Source organism: Panthera uncia, chromosome A2 (assembly GCF_023721935.1).
Source record: "Panthera uncia isolate 11264 chromosome A2, Puncia_PCG_1.0, whole genome shotgun sequence".
Taxonomy (NCBI): domain Eukaryota; kingdom Metazoa; phylum Chordata; class Mammalia; order Carnivora; family Felidae; genus Panthera; species Panthera uncia.
The window spans coordinates 76,925,624-76,949,815 of NC_064816.1; the positions used below are offsets into that span (position 1 = coordinate 76,925,624).

Below are 24,192 nucleotides of genomic sequence, written 5' to 3' on the forward strand. Positions count from 1 at the left end.
ATGAGATTTTCTTTCTGCCTGATTACTTTTTAAACAATTAATATATATTTTACTAGCCTGGGATGCCAGTATATCACAATGCATATTAGACTTCAGAATGGGATTGAAAAACAATAACCTGAAAGCACATTTTATCAGCCAATATTTTGGGACTAAAGCATCTATATTTGTTTGGTAAACAAATCATTTAGTTAAAAACTAGAGAATAACTAAAGATCCTTTTTGCCACCACAAAATTCTGACCATGATGTCCACAATTAATTTTATATACCAGACACGAAGTATATAACCTTTAAAAAAAACCACACTAGTATTTTTGAGAGAAAGCGTAGGAGCAGCGGAGGGCCGGGCAGAGAATCTGAATCGGTTTCCGCCTTGACAGCAGAGAGCCCTATGCCAGCCCCAACTCATGAACCACCTCCCTCACCATCATGACCTAAGCCTAAACCAAGAGTCAGAGGCTTAACCAACTGAGCCACCCAGGTACCCCTAAGTATATAATCTTTTACTTCTAGCAATACCCCAGCTATTATTATTCCCATTTTATGAAAAGAAAGTTGAAGTTCAAAATCAATGGTTCAACTTTTCAAAGGTCTCTCTCTGTTCTTAAGAAGAGTCAGTGGCCCCAACCTAGGGGTTTTAGGACCCTAAGTTCTCTTCTTCCACATTTGTTTACTTCTGTCTTTCATTTCCAGAATCATCCTGTATCTGGTTTCCAGTAGGTGTTCCTGGAATAAATACAGGTGAAAGTCTTATGCTAAAGGTAGCATTACTGTTGTTCCTGGCGTCCTCACCAACACACCTTGGAACTTCCTCCCTTCAGGAGGGAAAGGCATTGTCAGGTATGGTTTCAGGCTTGCACGAAGACTAGTAATTCCAAGTTGTATGTTCAACCCCATTTCACCCTTTCTTTGCACTGGAGACCTCTAATTTTGACACCCTCATAGGAGAAAAAAGGCCATCTTTAGACTAGCGATTATCTCAGTCCGCCTTCCTCATGCCCCTATAAGGAGAGGGGCCTCAGCTCCATGCCTGCCTTCTTTCCCTCGATGGCGCCTAAGGAACGAGAGCTCCTGGGACTCAAGGTTTTTGCAGGCAAAAAAATCAAAGCTACGGGGTCGCGGGTCCTTAGGAACCCGCGGTGCCCGTAGCTCCTTCCAGGCGTTTTTCGGTTCATCCATCCCCACGTGCTCTCCTGGCCTTTGGACGGCGAACACCTGCAAACGAGATGCCCAAACACCAACAGTACGCAAGCAAAACCTCACAGCGAAGAGGAAAAAGACCCGCCGCTCGGACCTTGGAAAATGAGGGCGGGGTGACGTTTCGCGTGCGCGCTGCCGTCATGTCGACGCACGGGCACGCCGGCCCCGCCCACAGCCTCGCAAGTCTGGTTTCCGGCGGGAGCCGGGACTGTGGGCGGAGGTGAGGCTGCGGCTTGGGTGCTGGAGCTGGACCGGGAGCTGGCTGGGTGCTGCCCTGCCCTGTGGTACTCGCCGGAATGCCTCACTTGGAAAACACGGTGCTTTGTCGCGAGTCCCAAGTGTCCACCTTGCAGTCCCTGTTTGGAGAGGTATTGTGTGAAACTATCTTTTCTCTTCCAAATCCCGGAGGCAAACGTTTCCGTGGCCTTGCGACATGTTCTAATTGTTTTTTAGTTTCGTGTTTGGATTGTGGGGCAATACTCCATATTTTTGCATTGAGAACAGGGGTTATTGTAGGTCTACCCCACTCCTACACCCAAAGTAACTTATTAGTACCTTTACAAGAAAACGGCACAGGCAGCACCACACACAGGACGTTGGCCCAGGACGTGTTCGTTTACACACGCCACGCTTTTGAGATGGTTACCCCAAAGTAGCTACTGGAAGTTGCTTAGTATCTTACCCCAGCTGAACAAGACTTTATACAACAGGTGTGTTTGCAGTATTTTTTTTTTTTTTTTTTTCCGAATGTAAGTTGGCCCGTTTCATTGAGGTAAATGAAGCCTGGATATAGGTGGTGGTTTGCAAGACTCGTGAGGGCCAAGGCAGTCTTCAGGTTTAAGACTTTAGTAGCTTTTCCAGAATTGCAAAGCCTTGAGATCTCTGTCTAGAATTTTTGACCAGCAGTTCAGGTGATGCTTGTGAGAGGAGGGTAAGTGCCATCTTTAGGAGGTAATGTTCACCAGTTCGCAATTTCATCTATTTGTTTTCTGGTGGCTTTTGGTGAGCCTTTTGCTTCAGCTTCATTAATTAGGCATGGAGTTAAGTTAATCAGACTTGGGTCTTATCTGCTAGGGGAGGAAATGAGAGTTTAGGCTTAGACTCATCCCTCCCTCTCAGCCATCTTCTGGTTTGCTTTCTTAAGTACTTGTATCCAACTAAGAATGTTGGGTGACTGTCTGAGTCTGCGAAGTATGGAAAAGTTCTTCTAAAGGTGCACAGTAGTTAGGGAAGTAAGAGGTCAATGACTGCATCCTCAGTTAGTATTCTGGTTATCATGCGTTCAGTTAGAGTTATCCATATCGTCACTGAAATACTTTCTTGGTTATGCTTTATGCATTCCTTCCTTGGAAGTGGTAAGCCCAGATCACCACAACTAGAAGCAGTCCTCTAGAAAGAGAATATTGGCCAACAGAGATGACTGGTATGGGTTTGGTGTTGGTCACAGAAAGGGTTTTGACCTTTGCGCTTACTACAAATCACATTTAACAATATTAATAATGGCTTTTTTTCAAGGTGCTGTGCATGTGCGAGATCCAAAAAACTGTAAAAAAAACAAAACTAAACTAAAAAACCCTGGTTCATATTTCTAAGCAGATTTTTTTATTTGCTCAGCAAATAAGTATTTACTGAGCCTCTTCTCTATATGAGGCACTGTGCCAGATCCTGGCCTATTGCAGTTGGTTAAGAAGATTTAAGCATGACCATGAAAGGTTAAGTAACAGTGCAAGAGTTCAGTATAATTCTAGGTAACAATTGAAAGATGTTTAAAGGTGGAATATTACTAAGCCTCAAATAGTGGCTGCAGACCAGTGTGGTAGGATTCTAGAAAAGGAGTGTTTTAGTGTAGTTTGGAAAAATTTTCCTGAAGGATGTCTTGACCTTCTCTTTATAGGTATTTGGATAGTAGAGATGTTCAGCAAGCATGCATTTAATTCTTGGGATAGCATTTTTGAGCCAGTTAATTCACAAGATTGTTAGTTATAAACTTAAAGGGTTTGTATACTAAAACATCCATCTTAACTCTATTTGGGGGCTGCTTTTACCATGGAGATATGCAGTTAGAAAGTTTTTTCTGGGAAGGGTGCCTGGGTGGCTCAGTCGGTTAAGCTTCTGACTTGAGTTCGGCTCAGGTCATGATCTCACAGTTCGTGAGATCAAGCCCTGCCTCCGGCTCTGTGCTGACAGTGTGGAGCCTGCTTGGGGGGATTCTCTCTCTCTCTCTCTGTCCCTTCCCTGCTTGTTCTCTCTCTCTTTCTCTCTCAAAATAAATACTAAAACTTTTTTAAAAAGTTTAAAAAAAAAAAGGGGGTGCCTGGGTAACTCAGTCCCTTAAGCTTCTGACTTCAGCTCAGGTCATGATCTCACGGTCTGTAAGTTCATGCCCTGCATTGGGCTCTGTGTTAACAGCTCAGAGCCTGGAGCCTGCTTCGGATATTGTGTCTCTCTCTCCCTCTCTGCCCTCCCCTGCTCATGTTCTACCTCTCTCTCTCTCAAAAATAAATAAACATTAAAATAAAAAATAAAAAGAATAAAAACAAAAAAAAAGTTTTTTCCTGTGTAAATCTGAGTCCCTGATTTGTCTTGCAAAAGGAAATGTGTGACTTAGTGGCTAGTATGTAATAAATGTGACTGTTAATGCAGTGATGATGATGATCATAGAGACTCTACTTTCTTGTGGAAATTGCATCATCCAATTTTTTTGTGATTATTTTTTAAAATGATTGTGTCCCACTGGACTATGAACTCTTCCAAAGCAGATTGTCTTTTAACAGGTATTTGTACTCTTCAATGCATTATTATAGTTTTCAGCATTTGGTAGGTGTCTAATAAATGAATGAAACATATTTGTAGTATTAATGAGACCAATAGAAGGACGTTTGACAATCTTTACTTTTCACTAGGCACCTGACTCTTAACAAATTGCAGGAAGATCTTGGGAATATGTATTTTGAAATATATGCTATGTAGATTTCATCATTGTTTTATTTGATGAAATGTGTACATTTAGGCCAGGCTAAATGTAGTATGTATAATTTAAAAGTATCCTGTAAATTTTCCTAAGAACAGGAGACTCTTGAAATTCCTTCTAACTTTGTGATCATATATACTTAGCTTCGAAGCTTTAAAATGTACAGTGAAGTTGCAGACTGTGGGAGTATATTCTTTAAAGAGTTAAGATAAAAATGGAGTATGGTAAAGTTATCCTGGAAATATCTCTGAAATCTCCTGTAAATTTGAAAATATAAGAGTTCTTATATATGAACCTGCACAGTAATAAAAAGTATAAATACATATATACTGCATATATAGCATGTAGATATATAGTATATACTAAATATGCCAAGTATAGTTTTTCAGAAATTTTAATTTTTTTTTTTTTTTTTTTTTTTCCCTGAGAGAGAACATGAGCAGGGGAGGAACAGAGGGGGAGAGAGATTCCCAAGCAGGCTCCATGCCCAGCATGGAGCTTGATGCAGGGCTTGATCTCATGACCATGATATCATGAACACAGCTGAAATCAAGAGTCAGACGCTTAACCGACTGAGGCACCCCAGAAATTTTAATCTTAATAAAGTGCTTAATAGAGAATGTGCTTAGGATTGAACTCAAGTAAGTTCACAGTGTGAACATAGATCCAGTGTATGGTCATTGTTGAAATAATTTGGATCGAATATTTTACTTTACCATGAAAACCTTTCTCATGAGTAGATAATTGTTTATTTTCTGTTTTTTTAATGTATGGACTGATACTTGTCTTTTCTCTCTTAGAGACATCATTTCAGCTTTCCATCAATTTTTATTTATGGGCATACTGCCAGTGGAAAGACCTATGTAACACAAACTTTGTTGAAAACTTTAGAGGTAAGAATAACCCTGGGATCATGACCTGAGCCAAAATCAAGAGTTGGGTGCTCAACTGACTGAGCCACCTGGGCATTTCAGACTAAATTTTGTTTGGGATATTTTGGACTCTAGTTTGCAAGGGAATAGGGTAAAAGAGGCCTTATAAGAAGTATAAAGTAGCCTTAGTTACATTGTTACCCTGAAAGAGAAAGAAAGGCTTCCTTCTTGGTTGAAATTTGTGGAATGTCACTAAAAATAGTTATAGGTCCCATTATTTGTGCCAGATGCCAAAAATTATCTTCCTCAGAATGATCAGTACTGCTTTTGTGATTTCATTTTGAGAACAGAATATATTTGTAAGCAAGTCTTTGTTTCCTTGTTACTTCTCGAATTACCTCCATTTTGATCTTTAAATGAAGAGCTAGCTTAATCCTTATAGGGGGATTACTGTGGTTTCAAACTCTTAAAATTCTTTTTGATCCAGGTTTGTTCATCATTAGAATATTACCTTAAAATTAGTGTGAAATTCATACTAAGAGTTTTAACACATACTTGGGGTTTTTTTGGTAAGAATTTTTTAGAGGGAAGTACAAGTTTGCTCTGAATCCTCGTAGGAAACAAATGGCAAACTCAAATAATTGAAGTGAGTTTAATGAAGATACTATTGTACAAAGGCTGAAGAAATGTTAAGGGAATCAATAAGGGGTGGTAAAGCACGGAGAGCTTTAGCCTTCCCTGGACCTGAACGGACCATAGGAGGGTATTGTTACCAGCTCACAGCAAGAGCTGTAGCTTTAGATGAGGGGCTGCCAGGCTGAAGCTGTGGCCTTTGGTAGAAGAATGTAGCCATGGTGGAACTGTGGGCCACTGAGAGACAGGGTGTGAGGTAAGGGAATATTCATTTTTCTATTACCGCTTCCTTCAGGCCCCTGGTTCTTCTCGTTGGCTGAATCCAACTGGAGCCAGAAAATATGAGAGTGTGAATGATATCGTCTGTAGTGGCTAGCCTCCTGGGACACAGAGCAGGTTGGGGAATGGTGGCGGGCGGGGAGATGTAGATCAGAAGGACAAGTGGAGAACATCCAGCAGAGCCGTTACTGGATATGTGTGTTTTCTGTTCTGTTTACATTTTGTTGTTGTTTTCAGCTCCCACATGTCTTTGTGAATTGTGTTGAATGCTTTACCTTGAGGCTGCTCTTAGAACAAATTTTAAACAAATTGAATCATCTTAGTTCTTCAGAGAATCGATGTCCTACCCACATAACCTGTGAAACATTTAATGATTTTGTTCGCTTATTTAAACAAGTAACCAAAGCTGAAAGTCTCAAGGATCAGACTGTATATATCGTAAGTAATTTAATTTCATTATATCATCTATTTGAAAACTGGTTTGTTTATTGGGTCAATTTCTGTATATTTGTTTTGAGTCTCATTATGTATAGCACACTGTGCAACGGGCTTTTGGGATACAGAAATGTTTTAGATGTATTTTTTATCCAAAGGGAACTTCAGTGTAATGGAGGAGTTGTGACGTATACTACATCTGATCATGTGTGAGTGTGGTAAGTGATAACCATGAGACACAGAGTACTGATGAAGGCATATGTGGTCCAGCTTCATGAGGTGATAGCATTTGAGATAGACCTGAAAGGATAATTAGAGGATTATAGGAAGAAACTGAAGAAGGGGAATTGTAGATGTTGGGAATTATGTAAGGAAAGGTATGCAAATGCAGTGGAAGCCAGGGAATGAAAGTAGTCTGGTTTTGGTAGGTAATAATGTATGAAGGGAGAAAAAAGCTAGGAAGGTAAGGGAGGCAGAAAATAGAGTATCTTGAAAACTACTAAAGTGCTCTATTTCATGTACTAGTCAGTGAGGAGGTAGTGGAGATTTTAGAGCAGCAAATATGTTTAACATGCAAGTCATATTAAATAGATGGGAGGCGGTGAGTGATGACAGACTCAAGTCTAAAGGAATGATTTTTAGGCTTTTATAGCTGTTTAAATTAGAGGAAATTTGGGCCTGGACTAGACTTGGGGCAGAAGATGCAGAAAGGAATAAATGGAAGACACAGCAATGGTCAAATTCTTCCACTGTGTACAGAGTAGGTTTGTGGGGAAAGATGAATCAATTGATTTTTGGTTGGTTAAGTTTGAATCATAGTTGTTATATCAATGTGAAAATGATTAGCAGACAACTGAAAATGTGTACTGTTTTAGTGGATTTTTATAATACTTTAATCCTTTTTAAAAAAATGATTACCTCTGGAATTGGAATTAAATTTTAATATAATGCCTTATCAAAACCGCCAAGTTGTAAAGTCCCTGAAGGGACCAAATCTTATAGATTCTTGCATCTCGCATCTCCTGAAATGTATAAAATAGTTCCTTCCACATTTTCATTTCGCTCATTTACTTATTCAGCAAATAATTACTGAGCACTTCCTATGTGCCAGGCACTGTTTTAGGTACTGGCGATAGAACACAGAACAAATTAGAGTCCCTTGCCTTCTTGCAGTTTATAGTATAGTTGAGGAAGATACATGAAAAGCAGGTTAATAGTAGTGTGTCAGATATAATAAGCTAATAGAGTAAAGGAGAACCAATTGGGTGAGGGAGAGTAGTTATTTTTCTAAATAGAGAAGACAGAGAAGATCTCACTGAGATGATGATAACTGAGCTGAAACCTGAAGGAAGTGAGGAGTAAGCCATGAAGATACATGAAAAAAGAGTATTCCAGGCAAAGAGATGAACGTATGAGTACAAAGCCTGGAACATGCTTTGTGTATTCAGAGAATATCGAGGAGGCCATTGTGGTTAGGCTAGTTTAAGTAAGGGGGAGAGTGGTAATGTTGAGATCAAATGAAGAGTACAAGGATAGAAGCATGCAGACCAGCATTATGGGTTGAATTCTTTCCCCCAAAAATTCATATGGTGAAGTTCTCACCCCTGGTACCTCAGAATGCGACCTTTTGGAAATAGGGTCATTGCAGTTCTAATTAAGATGAAGTTAAGTAGTTTGGGCCCCTAATTTAGTATGACTGGTGTCTTTATAAAAAGAGGAAATTTGGAGATAAGACATGTACATAGGGAGGATGCCACATAAAGATAGGAGCTATGCTGCCGCAAGCCAAGGGACTACCAGAAACCAGGAGAGAGATCAGGAACAGTTCCTCCAGTAGTACCTTTGGAGGAAGCGTGGTCATGCCAGCACCTTGATCTTGGACTTCTAGCTTCTGGAACCATGAGATAATAAATTTCTGTTGTTAAAGTCACCCTGTTGGTGGTGCTTTCTTATGGCAGCCATAGGAAACTAATACAGCTGGTTCTGAGGCATTTATGATAATCTAGGCCAAACATCATGTTGGGTTAGACCAGACTGGTAGCAGTAGATGTAGTAAGAAGTGGTCTGGATATATTTTGACAGAATTTTCTGATAGATTGAATACAGAGGAGGAGAGAAAGAACAAAGTTAAGGATGACTCAGAAGTTTTTGTGCACTTGAAAGGATGGAGTTGTCATTATCTTAGTGGGATCTTGTTGGCAGGGAAGGAGTGATCAGGAGTTTGGTTTTGGGCATGTTAAATCAAGTACAGATGTTCAGTTGGCACTTGGACACTGGAGTCTTGGGTCAAGAGAGGTCCATTTTGGAACTACAATTTTGGAGTTATGAGAATAGAGGTAGTAGTCCTTTTTTTTTTTAATAAAAAAATTTTTTTTATTTTTTTGAGAGAAAGAGAGAGCAGGGGAGGGTCAGAGAGAGAGAGAGAGAGAGAGAGAGAGAGAGGGAAAATCCCAAGCAGGCTCTGCAGTTTCAGCATATAGCCCAATGTGGGGCTGAAACCCATGAACCATGAGAACATGACCTGAGCCAAATTGAGAGTTGGATGCTTAACTGACTGAGATCACTGAGACGCCCTTAGAGGTAGTAGTGTTTAAAGCTGAGGGGCTATTAGCTCACCAAGAGGGTGAGTGAGTAGAAAAGAGGCGAGTCAAGTGCCTGAGTCTTGGGGCAACCCATTGGTTATGTGATGAGGAGATAAGGAAAAACAAATGAGGACAGAGAAGAAATCAGTGATGTATAAAGAAAACTTGAGGAAGTTGCAGTGTTCTGGAAGTCTTGCTAGCCTCTCTCTTTCCTGGTCCTTTGACTAGGGAAACCAGGGTTTTGGTGGGGCTTTTTTGGCATATTTTCATTAGCCTTTCTGTGTTGCTGGCTTCTTCAGCTCTACATATGGGCTATGTGTGGCAAAAAGACAGCTCAGGCAATATACTCTCTAAGGTGAGTTGTCGTTCCTCCGTCCAAGCTGGCCTGCCTTCTCTCTGCCTTTCATAACCCTGTTCGTTTTATGTACAGTATTCAAGATTCTTAGTTTTACTTAGCAGGAGAAATAGGAAAAAGTATATACTTCATCTTCTCAGAGGCAGAAATATAATTTCTTTTAAAATGCAAGTGAATAAGTGAAGAATACAGCTACTACTAGCATAGTTTCACACCATTAAGTTGATTGATGCTAAAGCAACTCTAGTTTAACCCACCATTACTTGCACCATCAGTGCAAATATCAACATGGTGAAAAAGGCAAATAATATTTCAGTACTATTATGAAAATAGTTTTGACGTTGCCGACCTTTTGAAAGGGTATCAGGGACCACCCTTCCCACCCCCAGGGGGCCACAGGTCATACATACCTCAGAAACCAGTGTTCTAAGAAATAAGTTGGTCTTTCAGTAAGATAACGTAGGAGACAAGATCACTGGTGGAGAGGAATTTAAGGAATTAAGAGTCCATATCAGAAGGGGGTCATTAATGTGGGTTTTGAAATATCCAAAAAGTATAGGAGTTATATTAGAGAAGTGTTAGTAAGAAACTGTAATATTTAAAGAATGAAAGGGAATGACCTCAGTATATGTGGATGACAACAAAGAGAGTTGCAAAGCTGAATGTCTTTAGGTAGGAGGTTAGGTAGGAGGAAAAAATCAATACTGCAGAAACAGGGGCAGCTGGCTGGCTCAGTTGGAAGAGCATGCAGACTGTTAATCTCAGGATTCTGAGTTCGAGTCCCATGTTGGGTGTAGGGATTACTTCAATAAAACAACAACAACAAAAAATTCTAGGAACAGCCTTGATGAATAAGTAGGGCCCCACTCATTTTTTCAGATGCAGTGGATAAAAGTAGGTATTCAGTAAGTACTTGTTAATTGACTAAACATGAAGTGTGAAAAAGTTTCGAGGTGTTTAGCGTGGAACTTTTTTTTTTAATGTTTATTTATTTTTGAGAGACACAGAGACAGAATGTGAGTGGGTTAGGGGCAGAGAGAGAGGGAGACACAGAATCCGAAGCAGGCTCCAGGCTCTGAGCTGTCAGCACAGAGCCCGACACGGGGCTTGAACTCACAAGCTGTGAGACCATGACTTGAGCCAAAGTGGACGCTCAACCCACTGAGCCACCCAGGCGTCCCTAGTGTGGAAAATTTTTAGGAGTACATCTGTAGACTGTTCAGCCTTCTAATATATGAATTGGTACATTTCAATACTCAAAGAAAGGTGGGAGAATATTTTCTAGTCAGTAAACCAACTTGCAAATCAAGCGTCTATTAGAATGCTTTTGTGTAAATTATTAAGATAAATGTTTGGATCTGAATTAAAATTTTTTATCTCTCTGAATATTAGTTATCTGTTAACTGCTTTTGAAGAAGGATCGTTTATTAGAATATCATAAAATCATTATAGTGGGTTAACTAGATTAAATTAGAAGAATGAACTATTAATTTACTGCTTAGCTTTGTGTTTTGCATTAAAATGGGCATAAAAACAGACCAGTTATTTGTATTAATCTGTGTCCTGGATTAGAGAGTTATTTAAATGGAGATTGATGGGGAAATTGCATAATTGCATCGTAGAGAAACTAATTTATAGCTTTTTAGCAGTAAATAATTTTAGCTTTATTTTGTCTAATTAGAAATGAAATATCTTAAGTTGATTACTCACATAGATTGTTTCAAGCTGTCTGTTAATAAAACAGTTACAAAACAATTTGGACTACTTAGGGAAATAATATTATATTCTTTGCATTTTAATTTTATTCCTATTTTAAATTATCATAATTTCTAGTAGGATTTGTTAATAAAGTGTAAATGTTTTTGAAAAAAAGACGCCAGCTTTCTTTACTTCAGTTCTGAGAAGAAAACGCACGAGATAAACCTACAGCATTTTGCCATAATAGAAAGCTAGGTAACTATCATTATAACTAGGGTCATTTCAAAAAGACACAGAAGGTCACATATTGAAAGAATTAATATTGTTAAAATGTTCATAGTACCCAAAGCCATCTATAGATTCAGTGCAATCCTTATCAAAATTCAAATGACATTTTTCTCAGAGATAGAAAAAACAATCTTAATATTTGTGTGGAATCACAAAAGATGGAATAGCCAAAGCTGTGCGGAGAAAGAAGGAAAAACTTGAGGCATTATACTTCTTAATTTCAAACTATACCATAAAGCTATAGTAAAACAGTATGGTACTAGCATAAAAACAGACCAACAGAACAGAATTGAGAGCACAGAAATAAACCTTCCCATATACATACGGTCAACTAATATTTGGCAAGAGAGCCAAGAATGCTCAGTGAGGAAAGGCTAGTGTCTTCAATAAATGGCCGTGGGAAAATTGGGTAGCCACATGCAGAAGAGTGAAGTTAGACCCCTGTCTTACACCATTCACAAAAGTTAACTTGAAATGAATTAGAGACTTAAGTGTAAAAACTGAAACCATAAAACTCCTAGGGGGAAAAAAACCCCAAAAAACCTAGAGGAAATGTTTGTTGGCAGTGGTCTTGGCAACAGCTTTTAAAATATGATACCAAGAGAGCAAGCAACAAAAGTGAGAAGTAGGACTACACTGAACTAAAAAAGCTTATGCATAGCAAAAGAAATAATCACTAAAATGAAAAGGCATTCTACAGAATAGGAGAAAATGCTTGCAATCATCTACTGAACAAGGGATTAATATCCAAAATATATAAAGAACTCGTACACTCCATAGCAAAAACAAACAAATCTGGTTAGAAAATGAGCAGAGGACCTGAATAGACATTTTTCCAAAGAAGGCATACAGATGGTCAACAAGTACATGAAAAGGTGCTCAACATCACTAATCATCAAGGAAGTGCAAATCAAAACCATGAGATATCACCTCACACCTATTGGATGCCTATTATCCAAAAGACAAGAGATAAATATTGGTGAGGATGTGGAGAAAAGGGAATCTTTGTGCACTGTTCTTAGGGGAAGGTTAATTGGTACAGCCACTATGGAAAAAAGTGTGGAGGTTCCTTAAAACATTAAAAATAGAACTGCCATATGATTCCACAATCCAACTTCTGAGTATATATATGAAGGAGATGAAATCAGGGTGTCAAAGAGATATCTGCACTCCCATGTTGATTGCAGTTTTATTCACAATAGCCAAATCATAGAAACAACCTAAGTGTCCATCAGTGGATGAATGAATAAAGAAGATTGTGTGTGTGTATGTATGTGTATACATGCATATATATATGTATATGTATATGCATACATACACATACATACACACACACACACACATATACATACATACAATGGAATATCGTTCAGCCATGAGAAAGAAGGAAATCCTGCCATTTGTGACAACATGGATGGACCTTGAGGGCATGATGCTAAGTGAACTAAGTCTGGCAGAGAAAATTCTATGTGGAATCTAAAAAGCCAAACTCAGGAACAAAGTAAAATGGTTGGTTACTAGGGACTGTGGGATAAGGGAAATGGAGAGATGTTGGTCAAAGAGTACATGCTTCTAGTTATAAGGTGAGTAAGTTCTAGGGAATCTAATGTACAACATGGTGATTATAGTTAATGCTATACTGTGTTATATATACTTGAATGTTGCTAAGAGAGTAGAGTGGACCTTAAATGTTCTTGCCATGAAAAAGAATTGATAATTATGTGAGGTGATGGAGGTGTCAGCCAAATTTATGATGGGAATCATTTTGCAGTATTAAGTGTATCATATCAACACATTGTGTACCTTAAACTTATGCAGTGTTATATGTCAGTTATATTTCAAAGCTGGGGGGACAAAAAGGACCTAGAAACTAGTTTGAAGAGGCTTCCACTGGCCAAACATGGTATGGTTTGGCCATCAAAAAGAACAGTCAATTCAGTAGATGGAAGCACAATAGATGTGTTAAAATCCATGAATTCATAATGACACTAAACAAGTATATAAAAATCACAAAACCTCAGCTCATTGGTTACCATGAGAATTTCATTTACTAGGGTACTGTAGTAGGCTAAATAATGGCCCCTGAGGATATTAGGTCCTAATCCCTGGAACCTGTAAATGGCCCCTTGGAAAAAAGGCCTTTGGAAATGTGATTAACTTAAGGATCTAGAGATGGGGAGATTTACCAGGTTTATCTGGGCGAGCCCAAAATGCAATCACAAATGTTTGTGTAGGAGAGAGGCAAAGAGAGGTTTGACTAAACCACACATAAAAGAGGCAGCCAGGTAATGGAAGCAGAGGCAAACAGAATAAGTGAGAAACTGGAAGGTGCTGGCCTTGGATTATGTAGTGATGCAGCCACAAGCCAAAGAATACTGGCAGCCACCAGAAGCTGAGGGGGCAAAGAATGTATTCTACCTTAGAGCTGTTGGAGGGAGTGTAGCCCTGCAGACACCTTGATTTTGGCCCCACGAAACTGATTTCAGACATGGCTTCCAGAACTGTGAGAGAATAAATTTTTAGTCTGTTTCAAGCCACCACATTTGTGTGATGATGTGTTACAGCAACCACAGAGGCACAAACTTATTTTGAAAGTTGGTAGATTAAAGGAAAGAATCAAGCATTTATCCCTTATGTCCTGTGTGAACTTTATTTCTGAGGAACTAACAGATGAGGAGAAGTTCTTTCTAGAAAAATGTCCTCCAATAAATGAAGAAAGAATCCTAGAAAATTAGAGTGTTATAGTCCCTAACAAAGTTCTAGATATAGGCAGTGATCATCAATTGAAATCATTTGGTGAAAGGCTGCTAGGGAACTTTATAATGGATGGATCAGGCTGACAATACCTGAAACTCAATCAATCTTAACATCACAAGAGAGATAGTCACGTGTTGTGTACCTGCTGATGTGATTCAATAAGAAATATAGAGCACTATTTGTGAAGTATTCTTGCCCGAAAGTTGAACCTGAATCTTATCAGACCCCTAGATTTATTGACTATTGTACAGGAAATATAGGGGATATAGGAGATGCAGTCAGCCAATTCAGAATATGGAAAATTCTACCCAACAGATGACCTGTTTACTTCAATGAATATATAACAGCAAAAAAAGGAAGGGTCAGGGGAAATGTTATAATTTAAAATTGACCAGAAGACAAACCAAATATGAGAATATTCAATATATGAACCTTTTTGGATCCTGAATCAAATAAGTGAACTCTAAGGAGGCATTTGTGGGACAAATCGGGAAATTTGAATACTGGTTATTACATGACGTTACAGAATATTGTTAATTTTTTAGGCATGATAATGATACTGAGGTTATGTTTTTTTAAAAAAAGTCTTCACCTCTTAGATCTACATATGACATATTTATGGATGGAATAGTGTGTCTGAGGTTTGCTTTAACATAATCCAGCAAGATGGTAGAAGAGAAAAGTGGAGGTGGATAGAAAAAACAAAAAGTAAAACATAACAAAAAGTAAAAACAAAGGTTAGATTAAATAGATTAAATATTTTAGACAATGCTTTGAAGACCTTGATTTTTTTTTTATGGACTAATGGATGACTTCTTGAAGTAAGTTTTTTTTTTTTTTTTAACATGTTTTATCAAAATTTCAAACATATATAGAGAATAGTGTAATATATTCTAGTGAACCCATCACCCAGCTTCAGTTATTATTAACATGTGGTCACACTTGTGTCTTTATCCCATCATTGTTTCCTGCATCATATTATGTTATCTATAAATGAATATAAACATTCTATCTCTATATATCATATATCACCCATGAATATGTGCTAGAGCTACATATAATATGTATACTGTGTGTTTCTGGAAGATAAGTACCTTTTAAAATAATATAATCCCAATAGTATTATCATAACTGAACAAAAATTTAATTTTTATCAAATGGAATAAAAAATGCTTCTAGTTCTATGTCTTGTACACCTAGTGAGATATCCTTAGAGCATTGGTAATATACCTATAAAAGAAACTTTTAATGTGGCTGTGATTCATTTTCTATTTAGAAACTTGGGTTAAAATACGATGTAAGTAGTCTTTTTTAATTTGCTAATTTGAAATGTCTTCTACAAATGTAAATACCAGTTGAAAATTAATTCATAGGTTATAATTTTTCTTTTTAACATAGAAAATTGTGAATTGTGGAGTATATTATATAAATGTTTTATAGAGGGCTTTGTAAATCGATTTTGACACTGCATTTTTTTTTTATAAGGTTCTAGACAAAGCAGAATATCTAAGAGATATGGAAGCAAATCTTTTGCCTGGGTTTCTTAGGTTACAAGAATTGGTAAGTAATGCATGGGTCTTTTCGCCCTATGACCTAATCAATTGATTGTCTTGTCAAATATTTTCCTTTTGCCAATCTGACAGGTGAGAAATGAATCTTAACATAATTTTAACTTGTGTTTCTTTACTGTGAGTGTTGTTGAACATTTTTCCAAAGTAAAAGCACTTTTTGACTTGGTAACATTTATTCTTTATTTTAGCTTTTCATTTCTAATTGTGAAGTGACTAATCCTACTCTTTTATAAGGTTTTAGGTGTTTGCTGGAGTAGATGGTGGGAGCCTATACTTTAAACTTTCTGTAAGAATTTTAAAATTTTCAGTAATCTAGAGAATCAGTAATCTAGAGGTAGGTCTGTTTTGGGTCATTCGCAGTTCTCTCTCTTGGCCAGTGTCAGAACCAGCTTTGTGTTTGAATTTATAATTGTGTTGGTACTGAATAGTATTAATACTACTGTAATTGTTATGAGCTAACAAGAAAAGAATAGGGATGGGCTTAATATGCATATGTGTCAGGTCAAAACATAATAATAATATGGTAAAACCAGGATTTTACAGTAGTTTGAATAAAGAAAATTGGAGAGAGAATTCATTGTTCACCAACATCAGTTGGTATAGGAATACTAAACTCAACTGTGGCTGTTTCCCATTTGTACCAGAATTATGAGGGTAAGATTTAGTTTGATCAAAATACTATTATTAATCATATTCAATCACTGTTAATTTAAATTTTATTGATTTTGTAGTTTTGTATTTAACTTACAAATTTATTTTTGTTTTATAATCCTGTAAGTGCTTTGAGCATAAATAGTTTATACCTACCAGTTTTATGTCTGTATTTAAGTATTAAGTAACATTATAATGAAAGTTAATATTTGGAGAGACCATGTTTACACCATTTCTGACTTTGAAAAGTTGAACATTTACTGAACACCTTACTGAAATTTGAGAAACTGTCAGAAGTTCAGAGAGGCTTTCCAAGTGCCATTGAAATCATTGTGTGCCTAAGGTCAATTCCTAAAATTCACTTTTATTTTTATTTATTTTTTTGTAGTGTTTATATTTGAGAGAGAGAGAGAGAGAGTGTAAGCAGGGGAGAGGCAGAATAGGGAGGCAGAGGATCCCAAGCGGGCTCTGTGCTGACAACAGAGAGCCTGATGTGGGGCTTGAATTCACAAACCATGAGATCATGACCTGAGCTGAAGTTGGTTGCTTAACCAACTGAGCCACCTAGGCACCCCTAAAATTCACTTTTAGTAATAGTAATAGCAGGGGTGAGATGTTAGAGGACAGGAGGAGAGTTAAGTGTAGCTCTTGGTAACCTATCCTGGAAATTTCTTGCCACAGTCTAGCTTTTGCTAGTTTGATTAACTCTTGGCATTTTACTACTGAGACCAGTAACTCATCTTCTTTGAGTAGATGCCTCCTCCTTCACTTCTTTTTATTGTTTTGTTGTGTTGCTTGTGGATTATTTTTATGACCTCATCCACTGTCCCTGTTGTCCTGGGGTTCCCTGTCTGGTTTCCAACTATATTCTTGCTGTCCTCTTGCTCTTAAACCGTAGCTTATCTCAGTTTCCCCCTCAAGCCCAGTCATGGTCATGGTGCGTCCCTTCATCGGAGTTAGGCCTTCCCCCCAACCCCCCTGCCTTTTTTTAGTTGTAATTATGGAAACTGAAGGAAATTAAAAGATTCAAGTAATCTCAATTCTACCATAAAACAGAAGTATTATTTTGACATTTCTGGAAACATGGTTGATTTGAAAAAATGTATTTAATTTAGGAGAAATATAGTAAAGGCATTTCATGTTTTCTGTTAATATATATGAGTACAATTAAGTTATGATATGAAGGTACTTTAACATTTGAGAACATTACCAGCTTAAAATCCTTTCAGATGGATAAATATCTTCTATTTTTTAGGCCTTTCTATTATTGAACTGATTTTATCAAATGCTTTTATTTTTACTTATTTATTTAAAAAAATTTTTTTAATGTTTATTTATTTTTGAGAGAGAGAGACAGAGCACGAGCAGGGGAGGGGCAGAGAGAGAGGGAGACACAGCATCTGAAGCAGGCTCCAGGCTCTGAGCTGTCAGCACAGAGCCCAACGTGGGGCTCAAACCCACAAGCTGTGAGATCATGACCTGAGCTAAAGTCGGATGCCCAACCGACTGAGCCACCCAGGCGCCCCTCAGATGCTTTTAGATAATCATTTTTTATTATTTGATTTGATTTGATAATCATTTTTGAAAGCACAACAACTTAATGCCTTGTATTCAAGATTGTATTTAGAGCATCCCTTTTTATCCCTATAGAAATAAATTCAAGGATTCTTAAAAATTAAAAAGTTTATAAGACAACATTTGAAAGTAGAAATCTTTTTCTCTTTTTCATAAAGATGCTAGATTTTTGTAGAATTATGAATTTATTGAACTCAGCTTTCTTTATTAGCCAAAAGAATGTTTTTCTAAGTAATGGAAATTGGAATGTAAGATTACACGTAAGTTAGGAATCAATAAATAGTAAATCACCATCAGAGTATAGTATAATTTATGTGATTGGATCCTAAGAATAGTTACAGAACAAAACAGCTATCATGCCTGCTTTGTCACCTTGGAAAATGTCAAAAAGAATAAGGAAAAAAATTAAAATTTGTACTGAAATGCAGAAGTCTGTCTGCAGATTAATTCTAACTAGCATCCATAGGGCATTTGTGGCCACTCTGGAGGACAGCGTACATGTTGCGCTTGTATTCTTATTGCTTGTTTTTGTATACTGGTAATACATTCTAAATACACTTCAAAAGATTACTGTTTACCTAACATCAGTGTTTTATGTGTGTACTTAATGTTCTTAATGTCTATTCATGTTTTGCTCAATAATTTTTTATGAAAATAACCTTTAAAAATACTTAAAAATTTCCTAATATTATGGTTATATGGGATTGCATATCTGTTTTTCTTCAACTCTTATTTTCTCTCTGGGTTGCTGTAGCTATTTTAATGAGAGATATTAAGTTGTACATTGTTTTTATTTATTGATTGAAACTAATGATTTCTTTGAAAATTCACATAAAAAGATCTTAATTATTAAGGAAATGTGTTTCTTCATTTCTATGAAATAAACCCTTGTGTGACTGTCCCTAGCGTTCATGAGTAACCAAAATGTCCGTTAACCTAAAAGTTTTATGGAAATTCTAAGTGATTATGTTTGAAAATTTGCAAGTGGATGAACTCCTTGATTAGGTTTTTGAAATAACACCTATTAATATGCAAATAATTTGTCATATATTGTAACTTTGCTGGATTTATTTGAAAGAAAAATTCAAATGGAATTGCTGCTCTGATTAAGATTTTTAAATGCAAAGTTACTTTTATTTTTCTTTCTTTTACAGACTGACAGAAATGTGACTGTTCTCTTTCTCAGTGAAATTGTTTGGGAAAAGTTTCGTCCAAATACTGGGTGCTTTGAGCCATTTGTCTTGTATTTCCCTGATTATAGCATAGGTAAATTTTAAAACTTTGTTTTGACAAATGATATTCACTAAAATACTTTTTGTTGTTTGAAAGATTAAGCTAGCATATTTAAATGGGAATACTTTGATGTCTTAATCTGTTCCGATTTGCTGCCAGTCTCAAAAATGTAACTGTACTTACAGAGGTTTTAGTTTGAAACTGTGAAGGGTTATTCTTGTATAGTTGTTGAAATGTTTTGAATGAGTATTTCTCACATATTTGTGTTAATGGTGTATTTTCACATTTTTTAGTCAGTATAGTAAGATGTATATATTGAGATTGTAACTTCCATGCAAGTAAGTATCAGACTAGGTTGGCAAAGCACATTTAAATTGTATGAAATCTTTATTTACCATGTACTTGGGTTAAGTATTATGTGGAGTGTATCTTTTGCCTTGGTAAATCTCATTTTTCATTACTGTTTCTCTTACAGTACCAACTACTAGGCCTTGTGTTTATTTCTTTGTGGCTTGTATTTAATCTTAAATTTCATAGATCTTGATTATTTTTGTCTTTGGAAGAACACGGTGGCTTTTTGTATTGCTGAATAGTTCTATAGATTAGTATTGTGTTGTCACTATGCAAACAGGATACTTCTGACTCAAAGTTTACAAATGTGAAGCATAAAGTGATTAGCAGGCTATGAAAAAATAGCATTTCTTGACCTTGGCCTCATTAACACTAGCCTCTGAACTAATCAGCTGTAAACATTCATTGTTAAGATAAACACATTTTTGCCTGTTTTCACAAGAACAGCAATCAAATAACACCTTGCCTTAGCTAATTAACTGAGATAGAAAAAAGGAACCCAAAATAAATGGAGCCCTTATTTTCAGTAGTTTCTCTTCCATGAAAATTGCAAAATAGGGAGAAAAGGGTAGGAAGAAAAGGAATAAATCAAAGGATTTCAGTAAAAAAAATTCTTTGTACCTGTGTCATCACTGTTCAAAGTTGAATTTTTTCATGACCCATGTTAGGTTTAAGTACTGAAAAATTACTTACAGATTAAAAAAATTTTTTTTTTAACATTTATTCATTTTTTGAGAGAGACAGTGAGTGGGGTAGGGGCAGAGAGGGAGACACAGAATCTGAAGTAGGCTCCAGGCTGAGCTGTCTGCACAGAGCCCGATGTGGGGCTCAAACTCGTGGACTGCAAGATCATGACCTGAGCTGAAGTCGGATGCTTAACCGATTGAGCCACCCAGGCACCCTGTACTGAAAAATTATTTAGAATTTAAGAAAAGTAATTTTTAAAAAAGCTGGTTTTCTACATCTTAGTGAAGTGTTAAAGTATGGTATAATGAATTGTAGAATTTTATTTAAAATTTTAGAAAGTAAAGATATGAAGCCTCATTGATGAAGAGAATTTGAGGACGTACTTAATTAAAGTGATTGTGCCAATTTCAGAGAGCATAGGCTAATAGGTTTTTGAAAAGTATATAATAATGGGGCCATGTATAATCTGATTATTTAATTGAGAGCCTTCTACATACCAAGATTTTTTTAAAAAGCAAAACCCCATAATCACACAAAAAGTCATTCAAAAAGGAAACATTAATTGATAAGCCAAATTATAGTTAGAGTAAGCATGGAGCAGGAACAAAGGAATAATCTTAGTGACTAATGTCATCCAATCATAACTTGATACACATGCCATCTGTAAGAATGGTGTTTGAAGTTCAAGATGCCCTCTCCTCTCAGCAGTGATGATTAGGGGCCCAGTTTGGAATTCTTGTTTTCTGATCTCTACCACATACAAACTACTCATCTTTTGGTAGAGCATTTTTTTTCCCCCTCTGGTGGATTATAATTCACTTTCATCAGATGTTTGGTTTGGTTACTGTATCATTCATTCAGGATAAGTTATGCTCCAATAAACAATCTGAAAATCTCAGTGATTTATAGTTTCCCATTCTTAACAACCTTTGTGCAGTTGTTGTCTTATGTTTTACTTATACATTTATTATAAACCTCATATTAAATTATTATTTGGACTTGAAAGAAATAAAAAATCTTTTGTTTCTCCTGCTTGAGATGTGTTGAGCTTCTTGGATATATGAGTGTATAGTTTCATCACCTTTGGAAAAATTTCAGCCCTTATTTCTTCGAATATTTTATCTTTGTTCCCCCCCACCCACTTTCCTTGCCTTTTCCTGAGACTGCATTACATGTGTATTAGACCCCTTGATATTGTCTCACCGAGTCCTTTTACTTATTTAAATTTTAAATCTATCTTCTTTGTGTTTTATCTGGGATTTTTTTTCTCTGTGTCTTTAAGTTCACTAACTTTTTTTCTACAAGTGTCTAATCTGCTGTTAATCCCATCCAGTGGAATTTTTCATTACAGATCTCATGCTTTTGTTTTCCTTTGTATTTTTGAGATGATGAGCATGTTTATAATAGTTGTTTTATATCCTTGTTCACTGATTCCATAACCTCTTTTATTTTAGGTTTCTATTGACTAATTTTTACCTATTCTAGGTATTAATTGTGTATATAGTAATTTTTGATTGAACAATAGATATTGTGTTTTTTGTTGTTGTGTGTTGGGTACTTTTCTAGGAAGCACTTAAGTTTCTTGAAGATATATCTGACTGTTTTAAGGTTATTTTTAAGCTTTTTTGAAGGGATGCTCTAGAGTAACCTTTATTCCAATGGTAATTTTAGCTTTACTTCTATGACATAGCCCTTCTGGGATTTTTACTGAAAACCACATGTATTTAGCATAGTTTCTTCATTCTGACTGGTGGCAGTATGAATGATTTATAGTTCTCTGTGAGCTCTGATAATTGACTGACACCTCTCCACTAATTGTTTTACCCCGGAAGTTGTTTTTGCTTGGCCTATGGGGTTTTACTCTGTACATGTACAGATTTGTATTCAGACAGGAGTGAAAGGGAGCCACTGTGGAGATTTCTGGAGCTCTTTCTCTCCATAACTCTTTCTCGTACTCTACTTAGCAAATTCTAGCTACCTTAGGTCCCTCTACTCTGATCTTTGATTTCTCAATTCATTGGGATTAATGGCTCCTTTTGGAACTTTTCTGTACCATAGTTCTACAGTTACCTCTTGTTGGAAAGCCTGGCCTGGTGATGGCTCATTTGTTTCCTTTTTCTCAGGTATGACAGCCTTTTTTGTGTATTGTTTGATGTCTGAAAATAGTGTTTTTCTATATTTTGTCCAGTTTTTAGTTCTTTATTGCAGGAGAGTATTTCTGGACTCTTTCATGACTAGAAGCTGAAGTCCCTCTTCAAGTTAGACATGGTTGTTCTTTGTGCGTTAAATTATACTTTGATAGTGAAATTTTAAGACAACAGAAGACCAATCAAGTGGTTTCTCCTTCCCTTTATTTACTACCTGTTTGTGCCCTGTTTTCAGCTTTCCATTAGAGATGGGATTTTTCCATAAGTTTGAATACTCCCAGGCAATTAGAGCTTCCATAACATAGACTTGTACTCTGCAATTTTGCCTGTAGTCTAAGCAACTCGTCTGCTTTTATAGCAACACATTGAGATCTCTCATTCTTATTAAGACTTTTGTCAGGATTGGGCCAGTGGTAACATCTAATCAACTTTCATGTGAGGTACTCAGGGTCACCGATAAGGAGGATCTGGATAGAGATGGTCCGGAGGAGCTTAGGAATGCAGTCTGAGCTGGAGAACTGTTTTCTAGATTTCCTCATCTATGCATCTGTAGACCATCGTTTTGCCTGTGTATATTCATCTGTCTTACCATCCATCCCTTTTCTCTTTCCCTCTCTTCTCCTTTTTTCTATCTATCCAGTTATTTGGCATCTTATACATACAGATAATTTTAGCTCCGAGTCTTAAGGCACCTTTTAGAGATTGTCCTTGTATCATCAACTATTTTCCCATGCATAGTTTTAAAAAGCTTAGTAACATTAAATTTAAAAAGTCCTATTAGAATGTAAAAATACATAGACTCCAAAGTCAAGCTTTGGACTTTGTGTATTTTTCAGTGGTTGTGATATAAAAATGCATGTAGTAACACTCTCCTGTACAGAATCCTTTCAGGGTAATATTCCAAGTATGTAACTGGGCTTTCAAATGTGCTGCTGTGTTTTTTTCTTGTTTTTGTTTTTGTTTTTTTGTCAGCCTTATTTATCTAAAAAGGACCCCCTTATTATAGCTATATCTATGTTTCCCTTTACTTGTAAGTATTGCAAAAATCCTGAACCTGTGGAACTAGATTTAAAGTACTAGTCACAAAGAACTCCTAACTGAGGAGTCTAAAGAGACCATTGCACCAGGGAGTCAGAGAGAATTGCAATAGGAATGAATAACTAATTGATTCCCAGGTACTTATACCTGGGAAATTTTGAATAGTGGGTGGTTGTTTCTCTTTAATTAAAAAAATTTTTTTAAATGTTTATTTATTTTTGAGAGAGAGAGACAGAGCATGAGCAGGGAAGGGGCAGAGAGAGAGGGAGACACAGAATCTGAAGCAGGCTCCAGGCTCCGAGCTGTCAGCACAGAGCCCGACGCCGCGCTCGAACTCATGAACCACGAGATCATGACCTGAGCCAAAGTCAGATGCTCAACCGACTGAGCCACCCAAGCGCCCCTGTTTCTCTTTAATTTTAATTGTGCTTCTACAATATGGTATTTCCAGCAGGATAAAATAAAGTTTAGGACTCTAAACGTGTGATATTGTATAAAGCGTTTAAGATATAAGAGAAGAAAAATAGAGATACCAAAGTTTTAGGAAGAAAACACGATTTATAAAAGGAGGAATGACAAGATAATTTTCATAAAAATACAGGAATTCTTTTTATTTTTTAAAAAATGAAGAGCATTTTCCAGTTTGGTGGTCATTTATGCAGTACCCCTTGTTTTTTTCTAGTTGATTTACTTAATAGGCAGAAAAATATAATATGTATTATTTTTCACCTTTGATATTGATTTTGCTCGCAAAGGTTCTTGAGATTTTCTTGGATGTCATTGTTTAATATTTGTTTTAAGCAACATTTTGTAATTTTTAAAGAACAGTAGATTCTTAATTCTTTTGCTTCAGTTTGAAAAGTTGTG

At 36.7% G+C, this 24,192-nt stretch overlaps 1 protein-coding gene across 2 annotated transcripts in view; it reads left to right on the plus strand.

The window, feature by feature from the left end:
• The first annotated feature begins 1,389 nt into the window (after positions 1–1,389).
• The window catches only part of ORC5 (origin recognition complex subunit 5), a 78,614-nt gene continuing 55,811 nt past the window's right edge, over positions 1,390–24,192 (plus strand). Inside the window, exons 1-5 of one of the 2 annotated variants that reach the window (XM_049641334.1) lie at positions 1,390–1,570; positions 4,974–5,066; positions 6,195–6,395; positions 15,558–15,632; positions 19,024–19,135. In XM_049641334.1, the coding sequence (XP_049497291.1) occupies positions 1,499–1,570; positions 4,974–5,066; positions 6,195–6,395; positions 15,558–15,632; positions 19,024–19,135 (553 nt within the window). In that variant the 5' untranslated portion in view covers positions 1,390–1,498. The remainder of the gene's footprint in view (positions 1,571–4,973; positions 5,067–6,194; positions 6,396–15,557; positions 15,633–19,023; positions 19,136–24,192) is intronic. The other variant, XM_049641335.1, reaches the window with a different exon arrangement.